We start from the raw sequence: 19,479 nt of genomic DNA, 5'->3' as shown, positions 1-19,479 counted from the left end.
TGAATGCAAGCACGTGATGAGGCACGTCTATGTCATGACCAGAAATTTTCAATCTTTTTTGCATGAATTAACTGGTAAAGTTTAATCAAGAGCCGCCCACCACATGCAAAAGAAATTCATAATTTCCTGCTAATATTTTGGTCGCAATTTGTGATTTTGTGAAGGTTTGACGTGTTTAAGGCATTAATTTTTTTTATTTAGAGCTGTAGTTTAAAATTTTTTTTCGACTGTAGCGAGAAGAAGAGAAAGGATTTAAATTTTGATCATTTCAACTTTGTAAACGGATAACACTAATATCAAAAGCTCAGTTAAGGTTACAAAAAATAGAATCTACGTGTCAAAAAGATATTGGAGGGGCACATAAGGAGCATCAAATCAGGGAAGAGGATTATTGTTGGAAATTATTAATTTATTTAGGTCTAATAAAGCTATTTATTTAACTAGTATTTTTAAAAATATTTGAGATGATACAATATGATTGAGATTGATATGAATGTATACAGTTTATGGGTTTGAGGAGATTTAAACGCTTATTTTTTCGAGAAAATGATTACAAATTTAAATATAAATACAATTATAAGTAGTCGATTCTTACGTAATATTTTTACAGGATTATTTAAATAATAATTTCATGAAATTAGAGCTTTTGTTGTACAAATGTCGGTTGATGGCCCATGGCCACAATGAGCAGAAGACAAATAATTAATTAATTATTCTAATGGGAAAATTAATCTTGAACCAGTATAAGCTTATTAGTTAATCAACTTTGAGTTCTTCTTAATTTCAAAATTGCTTTAATATAGTATAAGCTTATTAGCTAACATGGAATTTCAATTTATTCACCAATATAGTAATTACTTTGTTAAATACTTGCGAATTTAACATTTTAGACTCCTAATTAAGTTATTGGTCAAACACAAAAATTTATCAATAGTTGAGAGGATTTGTAAAACAAAAAATTATATATTAAATATAAAAATTAATTAGTCATCAAATAAAGAAATCTGATAACTACATTTAGAGTGAAACAAGTAAGAAATTATAAGAATATTATCTTATAAAGATATGGAAAGTAGAGGAGGAGAGGGCATATGGGAATGTGGCATGAAGTTGCGTTACACCTACTTCTACAACTTTATTCTTCTATGCCCCCACTCTTACAAAATCATCTTCTCCCTTTCCCTTTCCTTTCCTTTTCCCTTCCATCATTCCCTCCAACACCTCTCTTTCTCTCTCGCCAACGCAATTGACTGCTTGATGGCCTGAACACTTGAACCACAAAGCTATCTCACCTTGTTATCAAGCTCTCTGATTGTGCGTCTATCAATGGCGAAAGCCAATATTGGGTCATTCTTCAATAAGTTCCTTTCTCTTTTCATCCTTCTTCTCCACCTTGGTTGCTTCGTTTTCACCGCCGCTAAAGACAACCATAAAGCAACCAAGAAACGCAAATCCTCACCTCTTTCTCCTAACTCTCACAAACACCGCAAAGCTCTTTCCTCCACATGGACTTTTCTCAAACGCATTTTTTCTTCTAAAGCCAACTGCATAAACACCATCCAGGCCGCACACCCTCCAACATCAGCAACCACACCGGCGTTAACCTCTGCAAGAAACTCCCAACATTCCCTTGTCTCCATGTCCATGATCAATCCACCTGAAACTCACCTATCAGACAGCCCTCCCCCACGTTCTCAAATACAATCCGGGTCTTGTCCAGAATCCGGTATCTCATCCGACTACCCGTTTTTCCCTCTACGTAACGATATCTTCCCATGCACAGCTTGCGGCGAGATTTTTCAGAAATCCCATTTGCTCGAACAACACCAAGCAACCAAACACGCCGTATCCGAACTCGTTGATGGCGATTCAGGTAACAACATAGTTCGGATCATATTCAAAACCGGTTGGACCGACAAAGTTAAGAGCCCTGAAATCCACCGTATTTTGAAGATCCATAACAGCCCAAAAATTCTAACCAAGTTCGAAGAATACAGAGAGGTTGTCAAAGCGAAAGCCGCTAGAAACGGTGCGATGGGGAGGCGAGACGAGAGGTGCATAGCTGATGGGAACGAGCTGTTGAGATTTAATTGCTCAACTTTCACGTGTGATTTGGGACTTAACGGGAGTTCAAGCATTTGCAATCAACAATACTGCAGCATTTGTGGGATAATTAAGTCTGGTTTTTCACCCAAGATGGATGGAATCTCCACGCTATCGACGAGCTGGAGAGCGCACATGGCGATCCCCGAGGATGTAGAGGAAGAGTTCAAGTTCATGAACGTGAAACGGGCCATGCTTGTGTGTCGGGTGGTGGCGGGTCGGGTTGGATCAGAAGGGGAAGAAATAGACAAGGAAGATGGTGGGTTTGATTCGGTGATCGGAAGGGGAGGAGGGAGTGGCGCATATACCAAGCTTGATGAGGAAGAGCTGTTGGTTTTCAATCCAAGGGCGGTGCTGCCTTGCTTTGTCATTGTGTACACTGTTTAAGCGTGAGATCGTATGTATGTAATCTTTTTATGCACTTTTTTATTTTTCCTAACCTTGATTTTCAATTTTTTATATAGTTTTCACTCGTATTTAATTACTTGAGGACTGGGGTAATGAAAATATCGTGAGATGCAGTGACGTTGGTGACGATGATGATGATGGTGGTGGTTAATTTATGGTGATTTTGTTTTTTTAACAGGTTTTTGTACCTTTCTGCCTGTGACCAAAAAAAGGTTTACAGCTTAAATTAACCATTTGATCATGGAGATTGCTGTGAAGCTTTGATAGATTATTTCTGCTGTGTTAAATTAGAATTTAACTTGTGTATCTGAGAATGTAATGTAAATTCTGTGTTTGAATAAGAGATCAGAATTTTCTTTTCCACCATTTTTAATAACTTCAGAAAGTCAACTGGGATTCATACCCAGAACCAAATTGCTCTACAAATTAACTTGGCGAAGTAGGGTTTCTTGTATTGGGATTCAATTTTCAATTTATAAAATAATTTCTCTTAAATCATTTATACTAAATCTTGAGCTCAACAAAATTGCTAATGTAGATTGTACGATCTGCTATGCTTCTGTAACCTTAAATTTTAAGTGGTTTCATCCTGAAGGCAATTTTTTTTTTTGGCAGTAAAATTCCTTACGTTTCTGCAGGGAATTCCAATTCAAGGAGTGATTAATTAATATCAAAATCTTCAATAAACAAATATCAAATTCTCAAAAACTCCATAACCAAACTGTGATGATGAAATGTTAATGTGCTCCAATCATGGAGTCCATTCAAAGTTGAAGACAAGAACCATGGCAGAAAGAAGTGGCCCAGTACTTGGCTACACCTGCGTTCCGCATTCTTTTGATTTCTCTTGGTCCTACACTTAAAGAGCAATGTTTTATATAAAGGGAACCATTAATCAATTCATTTGGACCCATCTGAGTTTTCTAGAAAGTATTGGTTACTGAGATGGACCTCCAAAGTTGTAACAAAAGATACCATCTTGTTTAGAAAAAATTAAGTAAATGAGTCCAACGTGAGTATGAAAATAAACATTTGAATCGTTTGAACTTGAAAACGATGGATTAGGTTATTACACCTATATTTTAGCCTCAGCTGGCCTGAAAGCGACTAAATGGGTTTTTTATTTGGGCCTGTCCGAGCTCAATGTTCCCATAACTTTTCTGGTATGATCAAGTACTGAAGCTAACTTTGAAGTGGATAACCGGGACCCGACCCACCTCTTTTTCCATGCCGAAAAGCTAGGCAAACAGATCGTAGAACTGAAAAGGAAAAACACCTTCCAAGGCTTCCGTCAAAATCAATCTAACGTCAAGAAAAAACATAATTCAGTTTAATGGCCAAATTCAGACAACATTTGAGTTGGGAAACCTGGGGAAGTGTTCTCCGATATTAAAATTCTTATATTTCTTTGAACTGCATGCAGGTCAATTCATTTCTCTCATATCCAAGTTAGATCAGAATGAAGCTAAAGTGACATCACATGAAAAGGTTAATAGAATCCATAAGCAAGGGCTCAGGAAAAGAAGAGTTGGAGTCAATTTACAAAATCTTCCACTACAATGCTTTGACGGGAAAAGAAAGAAGTCAACCGTTATTAAATGTGGAGTTACATAGTTATACTGACAAAAAACCAAGTAATATTAATGTTTTTGGCTAGAAGAAGAAAAATAAAGTAGCGACTGGAAATTTAAAACAAAATATATTAAACAAGGTTTAGATTTAGATACAAGTACTGCACAAACATCAAAGACATCCGAACTCCATATTCTAAAGATGATTTGCTCTTTCTCTTTCTGTTCGGATTCTGGTCCCTACAAATTTGTCCCTGATAAAATGCAGTTCCTTGGCTGCATCCACAATGTCCATCTGGTTTGTAGGTGATTCAACCGAACAAGCGATTCCAACTTTCAAGATGGAAATGAGGCACTCTTTCATTTTGGTTTCTTCCATGTTTGCTCTCCTTGGGTTCCGGCTGCTGCTCGCGCTTTGTCTTTTGTTATCCCTAGGTAAAAGCAACGGATCAACAACTTCAAGCACTTGATCCGGCAATGACATCTTTGAGAACAGGTGAAGTTTTAGTCCATCTTTAAACATGTCATCGGTAGGTCTCTTCCTAGTGAATATTTCAAGCAGTAGAATTCCGAAGCTGTACATGTCTCCGCTTGTTGTTGCCTCCGTTCCAATGCCATATTCTGCTCAAAATTACGAGGTTTAAGACGAACAATATGAATAATTCAGTTTTAAGATGAAGAGCATGGATAATTTACCTGGCGGAGCATAGCCGATAGTTCCTTTCAAACAATGAGTGCTTGAAGAGTTTCCAGATAAACTGTTCATTGATTTTGGGAAAAACCTGGCTAGTCCAAAATCTCCAACAAGAGCAACCATGTCATGTGGTCAAGCAGAATGTTGCTTGGTTTCAAATCACAGTGAACTACGGGCACCTCACAGTGATGATGGAGGTAATCAAGTGCCGAGGCCACTTCAATCGCAATGCTTAGCCTATGAAGGAAGTTTAAGATCTTTGGTTCTCCGTGTTGGATGGTATAATGCAACCATTGATGTAACTCCCGTTGGGTATGAACTCGTAGATGAGGGCTTTGAAAGGATTGCCTTGAAAATCAATACTAGAGCAAGCAGATATGATCTTGACAAGATTTCGATGCCTCACATTTCTCAAGGTTTTACATTCTGTGAGGAAACTCCTGGAAGCACCTTGCTCTTGTAGGTTCATCACTTTCACCGCAATTACGTTTTGCTCTTGGTTTTGATATAAAATTCCTTTGTACACATTACCAAAGCTTCCTTGGCCGATCAAGTTGGCTGGAGCGAATCCATCAGTAGCTTTGAGGAGCTGGTGGAAAGAAACCATCATAATTGAATTTCCTAAGCGGAAAGCCAATGAAGGCTTTGCTTTTACTCCTCTTTTCCTCAACCAACAGAAAAGGGGTGATGAGAGCATGAGAATTCCAAGAACCCCACAAACAATCCAGATTAATTTGAACAGAAAACTTGTTCTTGGATCCTTAGGGTGGGTGAAGGGGCATGATGGAAGATGCAATTCAGCAATTCCCCCACAAAGCCTGCCGTTCCTAGTTAGAGAAACCGCTGAGGCGTTATTGAAAACCCCTTTGGTCGGCACTGGCCCTTCAAATCGATTGTGAGAGAGATTCAAGTATTTCAAGAAAGATAACTTTTCTAGGTAGTCTGGAATTTGACCGGACAAATTATTGCTGGACAGGTCTAATTCTGCAATGCTTCTCAAAGAACTTAAAGAGTCTGGGATACTTCCATCAAAATGATTCTCCCCCAAAGAAAGAGTCTCCAAGGTTGTACAGCCGCTGAGAGTAGCAGGAATGTGGCCAGAGAAGTTGTTGTTAGAGATATTTAGATATACCAAATTTACCAAGTTTCCTATATCTGAAGGAATGGAGCCTATTAAAAGGTTATCGGACAGTTCTAGGGCGTTGAAAGTGTAGGTATACTAAATATCTCTTTGGGAACTGAACCCGTTAGCTTATTGGAGCCCAACGCCATTATTATTAAAATTTGACATTTTCCGAATTCGGCGGGTATGCTTCCCTCTAATAGGTTTTCTTCTAAAGTCATCCGAGTTAGTAATGAAAGATTTCCTACAGAGGCAGGGATCGTCCCTGTTAAAGTATTTCCACCCAGGGATGTAAATAGCGGTCGGGTAGCGGAATAGCAGCTGCTATATAGCGATAGTGGCGCCATTCGAAACTCCTACTGCTGAAAATAGCGGTGTGAAGCGGAGTCATACCAATAGCGGTGAATCGCAGCTGTAATTTAACGGGTAACGGCCGATTGCGATAATAACGGACCGCTATTCCCGTTATTTTTTCGTTACAGTAAAATTAAAAAAAAAATTCAACTCCTTTAAAAAAAATCAATAGAAAGACACTCTAAAAATCATTAAAAGTGATTTTTTATAATTATAATTATAATTATTATTTTTACAATAAGTTGTGCGAATTTTAAAAAAATACACGACCGCGATACCCGCAGTGACCGCAATAGCATCCGTTTTGTCCGCAACCACAATAAACGCAACGCGACCGAAAACGTGGCCGCAACCACAATTTAAATCCCTTTTTCCACCCAAGTACAAAGTTTGCAGCTTTTTAAGCATACCAAGGGAATCAGGAATAGTACCGGTGAGGCGGTTCTCGGCCAAACCAATTCCGATTAGATTTACAAGGTTTACTATCCCCAAAGGAATGGTGCCAGTTATATGATTCTCACCTACAGATAATTGTTGGAGTGATATGGACAGGTTAGCTATAGAATTTGGTAGCAAACTACTAATTTGTTGGCAACAAGGCTAATCACTTCCAATTTGCTGTAATTAGTCATGGTGGTTATAAAATCTAAATCCGTAGTCCTACCACCTAGATCATTGCTTTCCATGTTAAGACATGTTAGATTATGGGCGTTTCCAAAAGAAATGGACACACTGCCACTGAAATGGTTGTAAGAAATGTCAAATGTCTGTAACTTGGAAGCGTTGGATAAAGATATGGGTAGAGTTCCACTAAAATAGTTACCTCCTATATGAATTCCTCTTAGGTTTGGCAAACTATAGCCTAAGCTAACAGGGAGGCTTCCAGAAAGTTGATTGTCTACTAGAGATGAGACTCGGAGTGAAGAGAGATTAAAAATTGAAGGAGCAAAGAAGCCAGAGAAGTTGTTAGTAACAAGCGTAAGCACAGCTAACCTCTTTAGAAAGCCTAACGTAACTTGCAATCCTCCTTCCAAGTAGTTTCCTTCTAAGTTGATGTCTTGGAGAGTAGAAACGTTCCCAAGAGAAGTCGGCAGATGTCCTGTTAGATTGTCGTGAGCAATCTCCAAATTTTCAAGCTTCACCAATTTGCCAAGCTCCACTAGGATGTTCCCGATCAACTTGTTCCGGGAAGCTCTAAATAGAATGAGGTTAGAACAATGGGTCAAATTGGGTGGTATTCTTCCTCCAAATGGATTGTTATAAACTCAAAGTTTCCAGCCTTGGAAGTCGGCCAATTTCAGGGGGGATGACACCATGGAAATTGTTGTCCTGGAGGTTGATGAACCTAAGGAAGCTGAGGTTCCCTACGTAAGGTGATAAGCTGCCTCTCAACCCTTTCTAGCTTAAGTTCAACTTGTTGACCCTTTGATGCCTTGGGGCACAAGTTATTCCATGCCAACGGCACAAGGCCACTGATCTGTTCCACGACTTAGTTACTCCAAATGGTTCATGATTAATTTGTGACTTTATGGCCAGCAATGCTTCCTCATTGCTCTTGTAACAGCCCGTTTTTAGTGGTGTCGAAAACAGTAGTTTCGGGCCCACCAAATTTGACGAGTAAATTCGTAAATATTATTCTTTTATATTTACGAGTCAAATGTGATTTTTTAAAAAAATTAATTTAATAATTTATGTTATATAAGTGGTTTATTAAGTTCAAGTGGTTTTAGAATATGAGGTTATAAAATGAGTCGTAAATATTTTTATAAATATTTACAGAGTGTTATTTAGGTCAAATTAAAGTTTCGTTAAGAAATTTTAATGTTTCGATAGTTAATTAATTAAAAAGGACCAAATTAAAAAAAATGCATTCCCGGGACTCCGTTCCCATTAATCGAACTCGTAAATATTTAAAAATATTTACGAAGCTAGTTGTGTAGTTAATTAGTTTTCGGTTAAGTGAATTTGCTTGAATTAAATTTTATGTTTTTGGAATCCCGGTATTAAATACTACCTGACCCATGTCCAAATTTTAGAAATTATTGAGGTTTTAGATATTGTTAATGTTGAATAATTTTAGTATTAGGGATTAAATTGATAGATTTTTAAGCTAGAAACAAAAAAGATTGAATTGTAGAATAAATTGTAAATTTTGAGTAATAGGGGATAAATTGTAAAAATTCAAAATTTAGGGATTTAAGTGAAAATAGAGATTTAAATTTAGTATAAAGTGGAATTTGTATGAAAATAAAGAATTAAATGTAAAGAAATAAAGATAGTCTCGATTTAGGGATTAAATTGGAATTTAGGTAAATATTGAGTAAAAATTGAAATATTAAATATGAGATTGAATTGTGTTGTATTGATGAATTTTAATTTTTTTAATTCCGTAGCTAACATCGTACCGGAATCCTCGACTAAAAAAGGAAAAGATAAAGTCGACGTCGAATAGTTCGGAATTCTTGATTTGTATTTCTATAATCCGAATCTAGTTATTAATTGTTGTATTTTGATTTAATGCTTATGGTAAGTGGTTGAGGTGAGTATTTGACACTTTGACATTGAATTGAATTAAAAGTTGATTGAATGGATTGAATTGATTATTTGAATTGAAATGAATATATATGTGCAAATATGATAATTGAATATTGGTTGTATTTGGAAAGTGAAATTAAACCCTATTAATTGTATTGGGCTGAGTCGAATATAGATGGCATGCCATAGGATTGAAAGAGTTCAGGAATTTCTTCGACTTCGAGTCGATGAGACACTGGGTGTCAATTTACTACTTTGGATTAATTCGATGAGGCATTGGGTGCCAATTTGCTTCGGTTTAGCCGATGAGACACTGGATGTCAAATTATTACTTTGAATTATCCGATGAGGCACTGGGTGTTAAATTGGTGTGTTTTGATTGGATCCGTATATCCGTCCGAGTCCGAGTTGTGTTAATAGGGGTAAATGAATAATAAAGCTTTATAATTGATATTGAAATGGTATGGTATAAGAAATGAAAGTGAAATGGTGAATTGAAAAAAGAATGTGAAATATGTTGCAAATATATGGAATATATGAGTTATATACTTAAGAAATGACTATGGAATGAATATTGCAATTGTATAATGAAATATGAAATAAATTGTGAAAAGCTATTTATATAGCAAATATGAGAATTGAGATATTTGTGAAACAAATGAAAAATGATATGGTCGTTGTAATAATTAAATATTAATATGTGTTTATATTTCAATTGTATATTTGTAATTTCTTATCTTTAAATATTCGGATTATAGAAATACCACTGAGTTTTACTCTGCGTATGGTTTTGTTTCCCGTGCGCAGGTTAGGTACTTAACTTTTGATCGCCGATTCAGCATCCAACAACGATTCCGAACTCGAATGTGGTGATGTTTATCCTTTGTCGGCATGTACCTAGGGTGTCTAAATAATAGTTATTTTGTGGTTTGATTGTAAATGAGGTTATAAATTTAATTTTTGTTGGTTTTATACGTATAAATATGTGTTTGTTTTTGAAGTTATATTATGGCATGGGAAATTGAACTAAATCTAGATAGGTGCATGTGAATTTAATTATATTTTTAAGTACTCATGAACTAGGTAATTTGATTTGGATCTGGTATGTTTATAATTTGGATTAAAATGATGCTTTGATGACTTGTATTGATGATATGAAATATTTGAAATTTCTGTCTGTTTAATCTGTAAACTCTGGTAATGCTCCGTAACCCGGTCCCGACGAGGGATACGGGTTGGGGGTGTTAAAGCTCTCGTGTCCCTTGATTCTGATTTCAGTAACAAGGGTCGGAAACCATCCTACCAGCAACAAACTGGCACGCCAAAATATGGTGGCCACACTGCTGAATGAACAATTGCTGCTTTCAAATATCATTTTGCTAAACAAGAAAATGGCTGCTTTTCAATACATATGGCGAGTTATACGTAAAAGAGGCTAGACAGGTGACCTTTCAAGCTTGGGTAAATCGGTCTTTGGCCTCCTAACAAATTGCGTGGCACCAAAAGCATATGTATTCATTTTGCCACTTTTCTTTTATTCCTTAATATACCTATTTTGACGTAGTGAATGATCATAATGAAAATCAATATTATTATTTAGATATTAGATTTAAATTTAAATTTGTATCTAATGAGAAATTAAAATTATTAAATATTTATAAAGTTAATAAATAATTAAAAATGATTTTATTATATAATATGGGTAAAAAATTACTTTTTATATTAAATAATGAAAAACCGTATTTAGCAACGCACAGATATTTCAAAATGTTAAATAAAACTTAAAAATAAAAATTTTGATAATAATATTAGATTTTTCACTTAAGATAATTATAATTTGTTTCAAAAAAGAAAAAGAAAATAATAAATAAATAAATCCCAGTCCACACGGAGGTTTATCATTTCAGTGGACAGTTTTTTCTTGGTCTCCACTGCAAGAGAAGGGAAGGTCGAATCGCACTAAAGGCGTCAACTCCGGTCCCAAATGCGACCGGCAACCCAGTGTGGACCAAAAGAGCTTCCCGAAATAAAAGCACCTATTAATGCGTATTAGTGCATTCCCATTTTCCGAGAAATTATTGTATAATCGTTTTCTACCACCTAACATGTTAAGTCTTTTTCTTTTCTTCTTGCTATATGATCTTGATTCCTCCTTTCACACCTTCACAATCACCGTGATTAACGTCGCCAGCCCATCACCATGAATGATTTCATAACTTTAACCCCATCAGCAGATAACAAAGAGTTAAGTTCTCAATTGAATCTAAAACTGTTTTGGTTCAATCTTGATTGTAAAGATCTAACACAATATGCCCAATGAAAAGTTATTAATTTGTATGCAAAATACATTTAGTGGCATTTAGTAGAATTATAGAAGCAAGAACTGAAACATCGAATCTTTGCTTTTACCACTACGTTGAATTACTTAATGGAGGTCAAGATTCCACTCTCATTCCTTTGCTATCTCCTGAATTGACTTCTGCTGTACTCCTCCCAAAGCAAGCAAATATAAGCACTCAATATAGTTACCATAAGAGTCTTTTTGAGTTTGGTACAGACCCACTGTCAGTCCATAAGATATGCATTTTGAGTACGATTCTTGATTCCAAGCTCACTGCTATATAATTTGCGCTGTTTAGACCCAACTAAACAAGCTCGTCTTTCTCACGGTGACCATCCAAGTAATAGTTTATCCAGCTGTACTTTGCACATTTTCTCTGTTTTAAGTAGTTTAGAAATTATATAGAAAACTTCATAGTATTTCTTTTTCTGAATGATTGAAAGAATTGATTTAATTTTGGCCTTTTTTTCCTAATATTAAAATTTATTTTTCAACATGTCTGAAAAACTACCGAATATATATATCAATGGGCTTTGGCCTATATTCTTGAAGCCTCCTTCTCACAGGCCTTTTAAGTAGATAAGTCTATACTAAATCAAAATATCTCCCAACAAAACCATGGAAACTCTAAGCACCCCTCTTCCGTCTCTTCCGCGTTACTCAACTTCCCTAACTGTCAATAACGACCACGACCACCCAGTCTTTTTACATATCAAGCAATGCACCAATTCAAGCCAACTCGGGCAAATCCATGCCCATATGCTCCGAACAGGACTTTTCTTTGACCCATACGCCGCTAGCAAACTCTTCGCGGCCTCTGCATTGTTGCCTTTTTCGAGCTTGGATTACGCTCGTAAAGTGTTTGATCAAATTCCCAAACCGAATCTTCACTCATGGAATACCCTCATTCGGGTTTGTGCTTCCAGTTCTGAACCTCTCCAAGGAATTTTAATCTTTCTAAGGATGGTTCATGAGAGTCCTTATTACCCCAATAAATTCACTTTTCCCTTTGTGATCAAGGCTGCCGCTGAGATTTTTAGTTTATGTGTTGGCCAGGCTCTTCATGGGTTGGCAATTAAGGCCTCGTTAGGGGCGGATGTTTTTATTTCCAATTCATTGATACATTTGTATTTGTCGTGTGGGGATTTGGATTCGGCTTATAGGGTATTTACGATGATTGGTGAAAAAGATGTTGTATCTTGGAATTCAATGATCACCGGCTTGGCACAAAGGGGTTGTGCTGAAAAGGCATTTCAGCTGTTTCAGGAAATGGAGGAAGAAGGTGTGAAGCCGAATGATGTGACAATGGTTGGTGTTTTATCAGCTTGTGCAAAGAAGCTGGACTTGGAGCTTGGGAGATGGGTGTGTTCATATATTGAAAGGAAAGGGATAAGGGTGGACTTGACTTTGAGTAATGCAATGCTGGATATGTATACAAAATGTGGAAGTCTTGAAGATGCAAAAAGATTGTTTGATATGATGGAGGAGAAGGATATTGTCACGTGGACAACTATGCTCGACGGTTATGCTAAATTGGGAGAGTACGAGACAGCAAAGCAAGTTCTTGATACTATGCCTAGGCAAGATATTGCTGCATGGAATGCCCTTATATCTGGCTATGAACAGAATGGAAAGTCAAAGGAGGCTTTGTCCTTATATCATGAATTGCAACAGAGCCAAATTGCTAAACCTGATGGGATCACTCTTGTTAGCGCTCTATCAGCTTGTGCTCAATTAGGAGCAATGGGAATAGGTGAGTGTATCCATGCCTATGTCAAAGAGCAGGGGATTAAGTTAAATTGTCATCTTACAACCTCGCTCATTGATATGTATTCCAAATGCGGAGATATAAAGAAGGCACTTGATGTATTCTATTCTGTGGATAGGAGGGATGTGTTTGTCTGGAGTGCCATGATTGCAGGTTTGGCGATGCATGGTCAAGGGAGAGATGCAATAGATTTGTTCTCTAGGATGCAAGAAACTATGATCAAGCCCAATTCTGTGACCTTTACTAATGTGTTGTGTGCTTGCAGCCATGCTGGGTTGGTGAAGGAGGGAAAAACCTTTTTCAATCAGATGGAACCAGTTTATGGGATTCGGCCTGGTATCCAGCACTATTCTTGCATGGTTGATATACTCGGTCGTGCAGGCCTTTTGGAAGAAGCTGTTGAATTCATTGAGAAAATGCCAATACTTCCTAGTGATTCTGTGTGGGGAGCTCTGCTTGGAGCTTGTCAAATTCATGGAAATGTTGAGCTTGCTGAACTGGCTTGTAGGCATTTGCTTGAGTTGGATCCTGAAAATAATGGAGCATATGTTCTTTTATCTAATGTGTATGCCAAAACTGGGAAATGGGATGGTGTTTCTAGATTAAGGAAGCACATGAGAGTAACTGGACTAAAGAAAGAACAAGGTTGTAGCAGAATTGAGGTCAATGGAGTCATTCATGAATTTCTTGCAGGAGATAACTGCCATCCTCTTTCCAAGGAAATATATTCAAAATTAGATGAGATTGTGGTGAGATTAAAATCAGCTGGTTATGTACCCAACAAGTCCCACCTTCTGCAACTTATTGAAGAGGATGAGATGCAAGAGCATGCTCTTAACCTTCACAGTGAGAAATTAGCAATTGCCTTTGGATTACAATACGTGGAAGTGTCTCAGCCAATCCGAATTATAAAAAATCTTCGTGTTTGTGGGGACTGCCACTCAGTTGCTAAGCTTGTATCGAGACTTTATAATAGAGAGATAATACTAAGAGATCGGTATAGGTTCCACCATTTTAGTGGCGGAAATTGTTCTTGCAAGGATTATTGGTGAATGTTATATACCATCCAATAGAAATTACTCCTCAAACATATAACTTATGAGTCTCTTGTAAGTTCTGTGTAATGTCTGCCATAGATCTCCGAGAATTTTAAGCTTAGAATTTACATGCTATTGTTTCCGGAACTCAATTTACAGCTTAAGGTGGGCATATCTACTTGTTCATATTTTATCTTTATACTTGAGACTTGAATCACTTGACCATCCGTTCATTCTGTTCATTCTTCAAATGGTAACTATTTTTGCGTCAACTATCTTAGTTTTTGCTTTTGCTTTACTCTCTCCGAGGATGATTCTACTCCTATGATCCATAACCTGCTTTACTCTTTAAGGGGGAGATACCAAAACCATGGAATTAACTAACTCCTTCACTAAAATTCTTTCAGAGGACCAAAGCACCGCCTCTCAGTCTGATATCAACGATCTTCACATTCCACTTTTGAATGTCTAGGAGATACAAATCAGTCAGGCTGGTTGCTTCATCTCATTTAAGTAGGTTTTCTTTGCAATATTTGGCTGCTCGCGTTAGCTTAACTATCGAATTAGGAATGCACATAATAAATTACTTTTGAAGTTCCATAAAGGACAAGTTTGGATTTTTTACCCAAATAGGATGGAAAAAAAAAAGTACTGAAATGGGATGTCAGAAAAAAAATTTACCAAAATAGGTTACTTTTTCATTGGAGCCTATTTGGTAGGCGCCAATGAATAAAATAATAATAAAAAAAATTTTAATAAAATATAATTTTATATTTTTTTAATATTTTTTTGAAAAAAATACGGGTCAAAATACGGGTCGGGTCGGGTGGCGCCTCTCAAGTAGGCGCCAATGAAGGAGCCTGATGGAGGCGCCAATGGTAATGTATTTTTTAATAAATAATTTTGTTTATAATTTAAAAGGTTTATAGTTTGTGAATTTTTAGGATATATTTTAGAAAATATTGTGAATTTTTTATTAATTATTAATTATAAATTATCTATATTTAGTGTTTATAGTTTAGATTAGAATTTTGTATGAATATTTTAAATTTTTGTATGAATATTATAATTTTTTATGAATATTGTAATGTTGTATGAATATTGTAATTATTTTATAATTAAATTTGTATTTATAGTTTTGGATTAGTAATTTTTGTATGAATATTGTAATTTTGTATGAATATTATAAATTTTTGTATGAATATTGTAATATTATAGTTTTGTATGAATATTGCAATTTTTTGTATGAATATTGTAATTTTGTAATTTTGTATGAATATTATATTTTTTGAATGAATATTGTAATATTATAATTTTGTATGAATATTGTAATTTTTTGTATGAATATTGTAATATTGTAATTTTGTATGAATATTATAACTTTTTATGAATATTGTAATGTTGTATGAATATTGTAATATTATAATTTTGTATGAATATTGCAATTTTTTGTATGAATATTGTAATTTTGTAATTTTGTATGAATATTATAATGTGGGGATATATTGTAATATTGTAATTTTTTGTATGAATATTGCAATTATTTTATAATTAATTTGTTAGTAATTTGGGAAAAATTCACAATATTTTGTTCACCATTGGCGCCTCCCAAATAGGCACCACCATTGGCGCCTCCCAAATAGGCACCACCATTGGCGCCTTCCAGATAGGCGCCAATACTATGTATTATACGGGTTATATACTAACCCAGAAAAGTATAAATTATATTTTAATCAAAAAAAATTTTATTATTATTTTATTCATTGGCGCCTACCAAATAGGCTCCAATGAAAAAGTAACCTATTTTGATAAATTTTTTTTCTGACATATTATTTCAGCAAATTTTTTTTTTATCCTAATTAGGTAAAAAACCCGGACAAGTTTCTTTTGCAATGATAAGACACGTTACACTTCTAAGAAGAGAACGCAAGTTTAAATATTATAGATGATATTATTTTTAACATTGTTGGAAAAGACAACCACAAATCCTAAACATTAACAATAAAACGGACATAGAAGATTAAAAAAAAAAAAAGGTTTCCTTGTTTCTTATCCCTCGCTTTTGGCTTAGGTTGGAACCAGCCTAATAGTTTTGCCGACCCAAGCACTTGTTTTGCCGTGAAGTGCAAGAAACGGGTAGGGAAAATTCTCGTTTAAAACAAAGGAATATGAATGTAAAAACCGCTCTTGAACTTCGTCAAATTTAATCATCGGTTAAACAAGAAATTACCTCAAAATAACAACAATTGTTTATCGCCCATGAACTATTTAAGTTAAATACTGATATTTGTAACAAAGCTTAGGATAAATCCAGGCAAATTAAGCAAAGCTTGGCTTTTCTAAAAGTTTTTATTTCTCTCCCCATGTCGATGGGAGGATGAATCCCTGTTATAGCCTGTCCGTCTCTCCCCACCTCTCTTATCACGCTCTTCTCTTGGATGAGATTCTGATTCATTCCTTAAGATTCGTTTTTCTCCTCTCCTATCATGGTCTCCGTTAGGCCTTGGATCAAACTCATCATCACCATGCCTTTTTGATCTACTTTCATCCTTCCTATCTTCTTTGAACCTAGCCCTGTCTTCTCCATCGTCACCATGCCTTCTTGATCTATTTTCATCTCTCCTATGACGATCTTCTACTGACCTTGGCTCGAGATCGCTATCATTGTGCCATCTAGATCTTTTTTCTTCCCTTTTATACCGATCATCATCATTATGCCTTGTTAATCTCTTTCCTTCAATACCACTACAATCTTCTCTAGATGCTGGTCCAGCATCTTTACCATCGTACCTTCTAGACCTCTTTCCTTCTCTCCCATCTCTTTTCTCTACTGTATGCTCCTGCATGCTGGAACTTTTGTCACTCTTTTTTGAACCCTCGTATTTGTCATTTCCCCATCTTGAACTTTTATTATCCTGAGGACCCCAACCAGTATTGGCAGCTCTCTGGGTACAAAACAGAAAAAGATATAAACAGCAGAAGCATAAAAGACTAGGTCGTACACACAGAGCTTATAGTATATTGAAAACTACATTCTGTACATGTAACGTTCAAGACACTAACCCTCGCACAAGAGAGTAAGATAGCCAAGAACGAAGAATAACAGAGGAAAAACGGAGTTTTTCTCGAAATGCAACTACAAAATTAACAAAGCATGACACAATCAATTGGACAATAGCATTAGTTCATTTGGATGGAAAATAATCCACATATGGTAGCAGAGTCTAGTAGTAAGTCACCATGCAATTTTTTATTATTATGATTTACAATCCATAAACTGAGTTCCATAGATTACTTCATAAAAAATAGCAAAAAGCTCATACATTTGAAACCATGACATAATTTAGTTTATTCAGTTTACTATTGCATAAATAGATAGTTGAACAATCAAACCAAGGCAAAAAGGTAGTGAAATTACTACCTAGAATATGCCATTCATGCTTTGAATTCATCTGGACCTGGCACGGTGACTTAAAAAAGCTTGTTCATGATTATTGTGATATAGCCATCCAAATGAATTACATGTATAAAAAAAGCAATAGTAAATGGAGATGAATCCTACTTGCTCATTGTGGGAAAATTTACATCCAGCGCCGCGAGTACATTCACCTCTCTGGAAAGCATAACAAACCCCCCGGGCCTCCTTTTTTTTCTGTTCTTCCTCTTCATCTTCTTCTTCTTCTTTCTTCTTATACTTTTCGGCATGATCAACCCTTATAATTCGACCCAAAATCTGTGCTCCGTTAAGATTATCTTCAATGCCAAGAAAAAGAAAAAATAAATAATTATATAATTTTCATCGTTATATGTGTTTCAGATTCGAACAGTTGAAGGGATGTAAATCCTAACCTACAGCAAGAATTGTACTTCTCTGGTCCTCATAAGCAAGAAAAGCGAAGCCTTTTGATTTCCCAGTACCCTTATCTCTAACAAGATTAACGTCTACAATTTCTCCATATCTGAAAAAAAAATTAAATATTCAATTCAGGTGCTGATGAAGCAAACCTAAACCGATAAAGTATCCCAAAGTGGGGAAAAGAAAAGGAAACTTGAGAAAGAAAACGTACTGGGCAAAAACAGCGAGGAGATCACCTTCGGTGAGGTCATACGGAAGGCCACCGACAAAGATGTAAGCGGAATCTTTGTACTTGGCGTGCCATGATGCTTCCTCCGATATTCCTAAGTCTGCTTCTTTCGCATTAATGTTTTGCAATCGCTTGACTAACGTTAATGGATTCATGACTGCCCCCCTTTTTCAACCAAAAACCCTAATTTTTTGAACCCAAAATTTTAGCAGAACTTTGGGGGGGTTTGTTTTCACCTTTTTTTTTCTAAATGGAGTTAATTTTGACCGTTGAGACCATGAGTATTGTTATTTTGAGTGTGAGCGGCCCAAGTCCTTAGCCCATTAGCTATCCATACTCTTAGTTCGCTTTTTCATATATTTGTTTTGGATTTTCCCTTTTTCTATATATTTGGAAAGCAAGGTTAAGAGATTGAAGGATATAATGAAATAAATATATTTTATTTTTAAATTAAGTAGCAAGTGATATGTGTCATTATTTTATATAACTCGAAAACTTATTTGATAATGTATACATAATTCTTTATATCTATTTACCTTTATATAAAAAATGTATTTGTTAATTAAATTATAGTGAAGCTTTTAAGGATTTATGTATGCAGTTTTACTAATCTCGGGTTTCATCCTTCAACATTTGGTTTATTTCATATAATTTTATGAAAAAACAAATATATTTTATTACACAGAATTTGAACAATATCCGCATGCTCCGTAAATTCTTTCAGTTAAGAATCATGACTATGATTTCAGCAGGTGTGGTTGCCATGTCGCCCTTAAATCCTCCAAATCCTTACTTTATGTTCCAATTCACGATTCTCCCTATTGCCTTACACATTTTTCGTATCTAGAATCATTAAAAGCCATTTAACTATTCACCAACCATCATCAAATTCCCAATAAATAAGACCTTTTTACTTATTTATCTCCTCTAACTTACAACAATCAATCATTGGACAAACAACAACCACTAAAGATTAATTATTTATAACCTCAAGTAAATAAATACCCAACACATGAAAATAAAATACCCTTCAAACATCAATAATCAATAGAAACAAATCAAACTTGTATTACTCAACATGGGTAATAATTAATATAGTAGGCAATTTATGGGAAATGGTTTTTTTTAACATAATTGGGGTTGAAGATGAAATTATTGAAATTAAATTTAAGTTTTCATACCTCATGATACTCTAACCATTATTTATTACTAATTATTTTTAGGTATAAATTTTAACTTTTAATTTATAAAATTATATATGTATGTGATAGAATGATTGGATTATTAAAATATTTAAATTTAGGTTTTGAGTTTGATTCTCAAGTAACTAGTATCCTATATAAAAGAAATCATTAGAATGATTTATTGTTATGAAATATTAACAAAAATTGTAAATAAAATTATACATATTTTCAAAGTAATCAATAAATCATTAATTCAATGACGGCGAAATTTAAAAT

General features: G+C 35.3%; 5 protein-coding genes across 6 annotated transcripts; 2 read left to right on the top strand and 3 right to left on the bottom strand.

The window, feature by feature from the left end:
* Nucleotides 1-1,091: 1,091 nt before the first annotated feature.
* On the top strand, nucleotides 1,092-2,877 carry LOC105769626 (uncharacterized). Of its 2 annotated transcripts, none has more exons than XM_012590386.2 (2): nucleotides 1,092-2,500; nucleotides 2,690-2,877. In XM_012590386.2, the coding sequence occupies exon 1, from the start codon at nucleotides 1,327-1,329 to the stop codon at nucleotides 2,488-2,490; it is 1,164 nt and encodes a 387-aa protein (XP_012445840.1). In that variant the 5' UTR covers nucleotides 1,092-1,326; the 3' UTR covers nucleotides 2,491-2,500; nucleotides 2,690-2,877. The 2 variants fall into 2 exon arrangements, with proteins under 2 accessions (XP_012445840.1, XP_012445838.1); XM_012590384.2 differs by having other exon boundaries at nucleotides 1,092-2,504.
* Nucleotides 2,878-4,191: 1,314 nt separating this feature from the next.
* Nucleotides 4,192-4,928, bottom strand: LOC105770273 (putative receptor-like protein kinase At3g47110). Its single transcript, XM_052630840.1, has 2 exons — nucleotides 4,779-4,928; nucleotides 4,192-4,703 (listed from the first exon to the last, which is right to left on the bottom strand). The coding sequence occupies exons 1-2, from the start codon at nucleotides 4,897-4,899 to the stop codon at nucleotides 4,279-4,281; spliced, it is 546 nt and encodes a 181-aa protein (XP_052486800.1). The 5' UTR covers nucleotides 4,900-4,928; the 3' UTR covers nucleotides 4,192-4,278.
* Nucleotides 4,929-5,026: 98 nt separating this feature from the next.
* Nucleotides 5,027-8,276, bottom strand: LOC128041342 (probable LRR receptor-like serine/threonine-protein kinase At3g47570). Its single transcript, XM_052631539.1, has 5 exons — nucleotides 8,268-8,276; nucleotides 7,639-7,730; nucleotides 7,077-7,447; nucleotides 6,532-6,774; nucleotides 5,027-5,931 (listed from the first exon to the last, which is right to left on the bottom strand). The coding sequence occupies exons 1-5, from the start codon at nucleotides 8,274-8,276 to the stop codon at nucleotides 5,027-5,029; spliced, it is 1,620 nt and encodes a 539-aa protein (XP_052487499.1).
* Nucleotides 8,277-11,453: 3,177 nt separating this feature from the next.
* Nucleotides 11,454-14,170, top strand: LOC105770875 (pentatricopeptide repeat-containing protein At2g29760, chloroplastic). Its single transcript, XM_012592237.2, has one exon. The coding sequence runs from the start codon at nucleotides 11,748-11,750 to the stop codon at nucleotides 13,947-13,949; it is 2,202 nt and encodes a 733-aa protein (XP_012447691.1). The 5' UTR covers nucleotides 11,454-11,747; the 3' UTR covers nucleotides 13,950-14,170.
* Nucleotides 14,171-16,103: 1,933 nt separating this feature from the next.
* LOC105767958 (zinc finger CCCH domain-containing protein 25) lies at nucleotides 16,104-18,257 on the bottom strand. The gene is made up of 4 exons (XM_012587582.2): nucleotides 18,002-18,257; nucleotides 17,784-17,893; nucleotides 17,497-17,687; nucleotides 16,104-16,879 (listed from the first exon to the last, which is right to left on the bottom strand). Exons 1-4 carry the CDS (start codon nucleotides 18,172-18,174, stop codon nucleotides 16,274-16,276), a joined length of 1,080 nt encoding a protein of 359 aa, XP_012443036.1. The 5' UTR covers nucleotides 18,175-18,257; the 3' UTR covers nucleotides 16,104-16,273.
* Between the last annotated feature and the right edge of the window lie 1,222 nt (nucleotides 18,258-19,479).

The sequence above is a fragment of the Gossypium raimondii genome, chromosome 5 (assembly GCF_025698545.1).
Source record: "Gossypium raimondii isolate GPD5lz chromosome 5, ASM2569854v1, whole genome shotgun sequence".
Taxonomy (NCBI): Eukaryota; Viridiplantae; Streptophyta; class Magnoliopsida; order Malvales; family Malvaceae; genus Gossypium; species Gossypium raimondii.
This window is presented reverse-complemented; position numbering and strand designations above follow the sequence as displayed.

Bases quoted from the DNA above. Each gene is read 5' to 3' on its own strand.
- LOC105769626 (XM_012590386.2), top strand. From the start codon at position 1,327: ATGGCGAAAGCCAATATTGGGTCATTCTTCAATAAGTTCCTTTCTCTT.
- LOC105770273 (XM_052630840.1), bottom strand. From the start codon at position 4,899: ATGGTTGCTCTTGTTGGAGATTTTGGACTAGCCAGGTTTTTCCCAAAA. The intron at 4,704-4,778 runs GTAAATTATCCA...AATTTTGAGCAG, and splicing joins TATCGGCTATGCTCCGCCAG to AATATGGCATTGGAACGGAG.
- LOC128041342 (XM_052631539.1), bottom strand. The intron at 7,448-7,638 runs GCAGCTTATCAC...CATTCTATTTAG, and splicing joins AAGCTAGAAAGGGTTGAGAG to AGCTTCCCGGAACAAGTTGA. The intron at 5,932-6,531 runs GTATCGCGGTCG...CCATTCCTTCAG, and splicing joins TGCTATTGCGGTCACTGCGG to ATATAGGAAACTTGGTAAAT.
- LOC105770875 (XM_012592237.2), top strand. From the start codon at position 11,748: ATGGAAACTCTAAGCACCCCTCTTCCGTCTCTTCCGCGTTACTCAACT.
- LOC105767958 (XM_012587582.2), bottom strand. From the start codon at position 18,174: ATGAATCCATTAACGTTAGTCAAGCGATTGCAAAACATTAATGCGAAA. The intron at 17,894-18,001 runs GTACGTTTTCTT...TTTTTTTTTCAG, and splicing joins CTCCTCGCTGTTTTTGCCCA to ATATGGAGAAATTGTAGACG. The intron at 17,688-17,783 runs GTTAGGATTTAC...TTGGCATTGAAG, and splicing joins AAGTACAATTCTTGCTGTAG to ATAATCTTAACGGAGCACAG.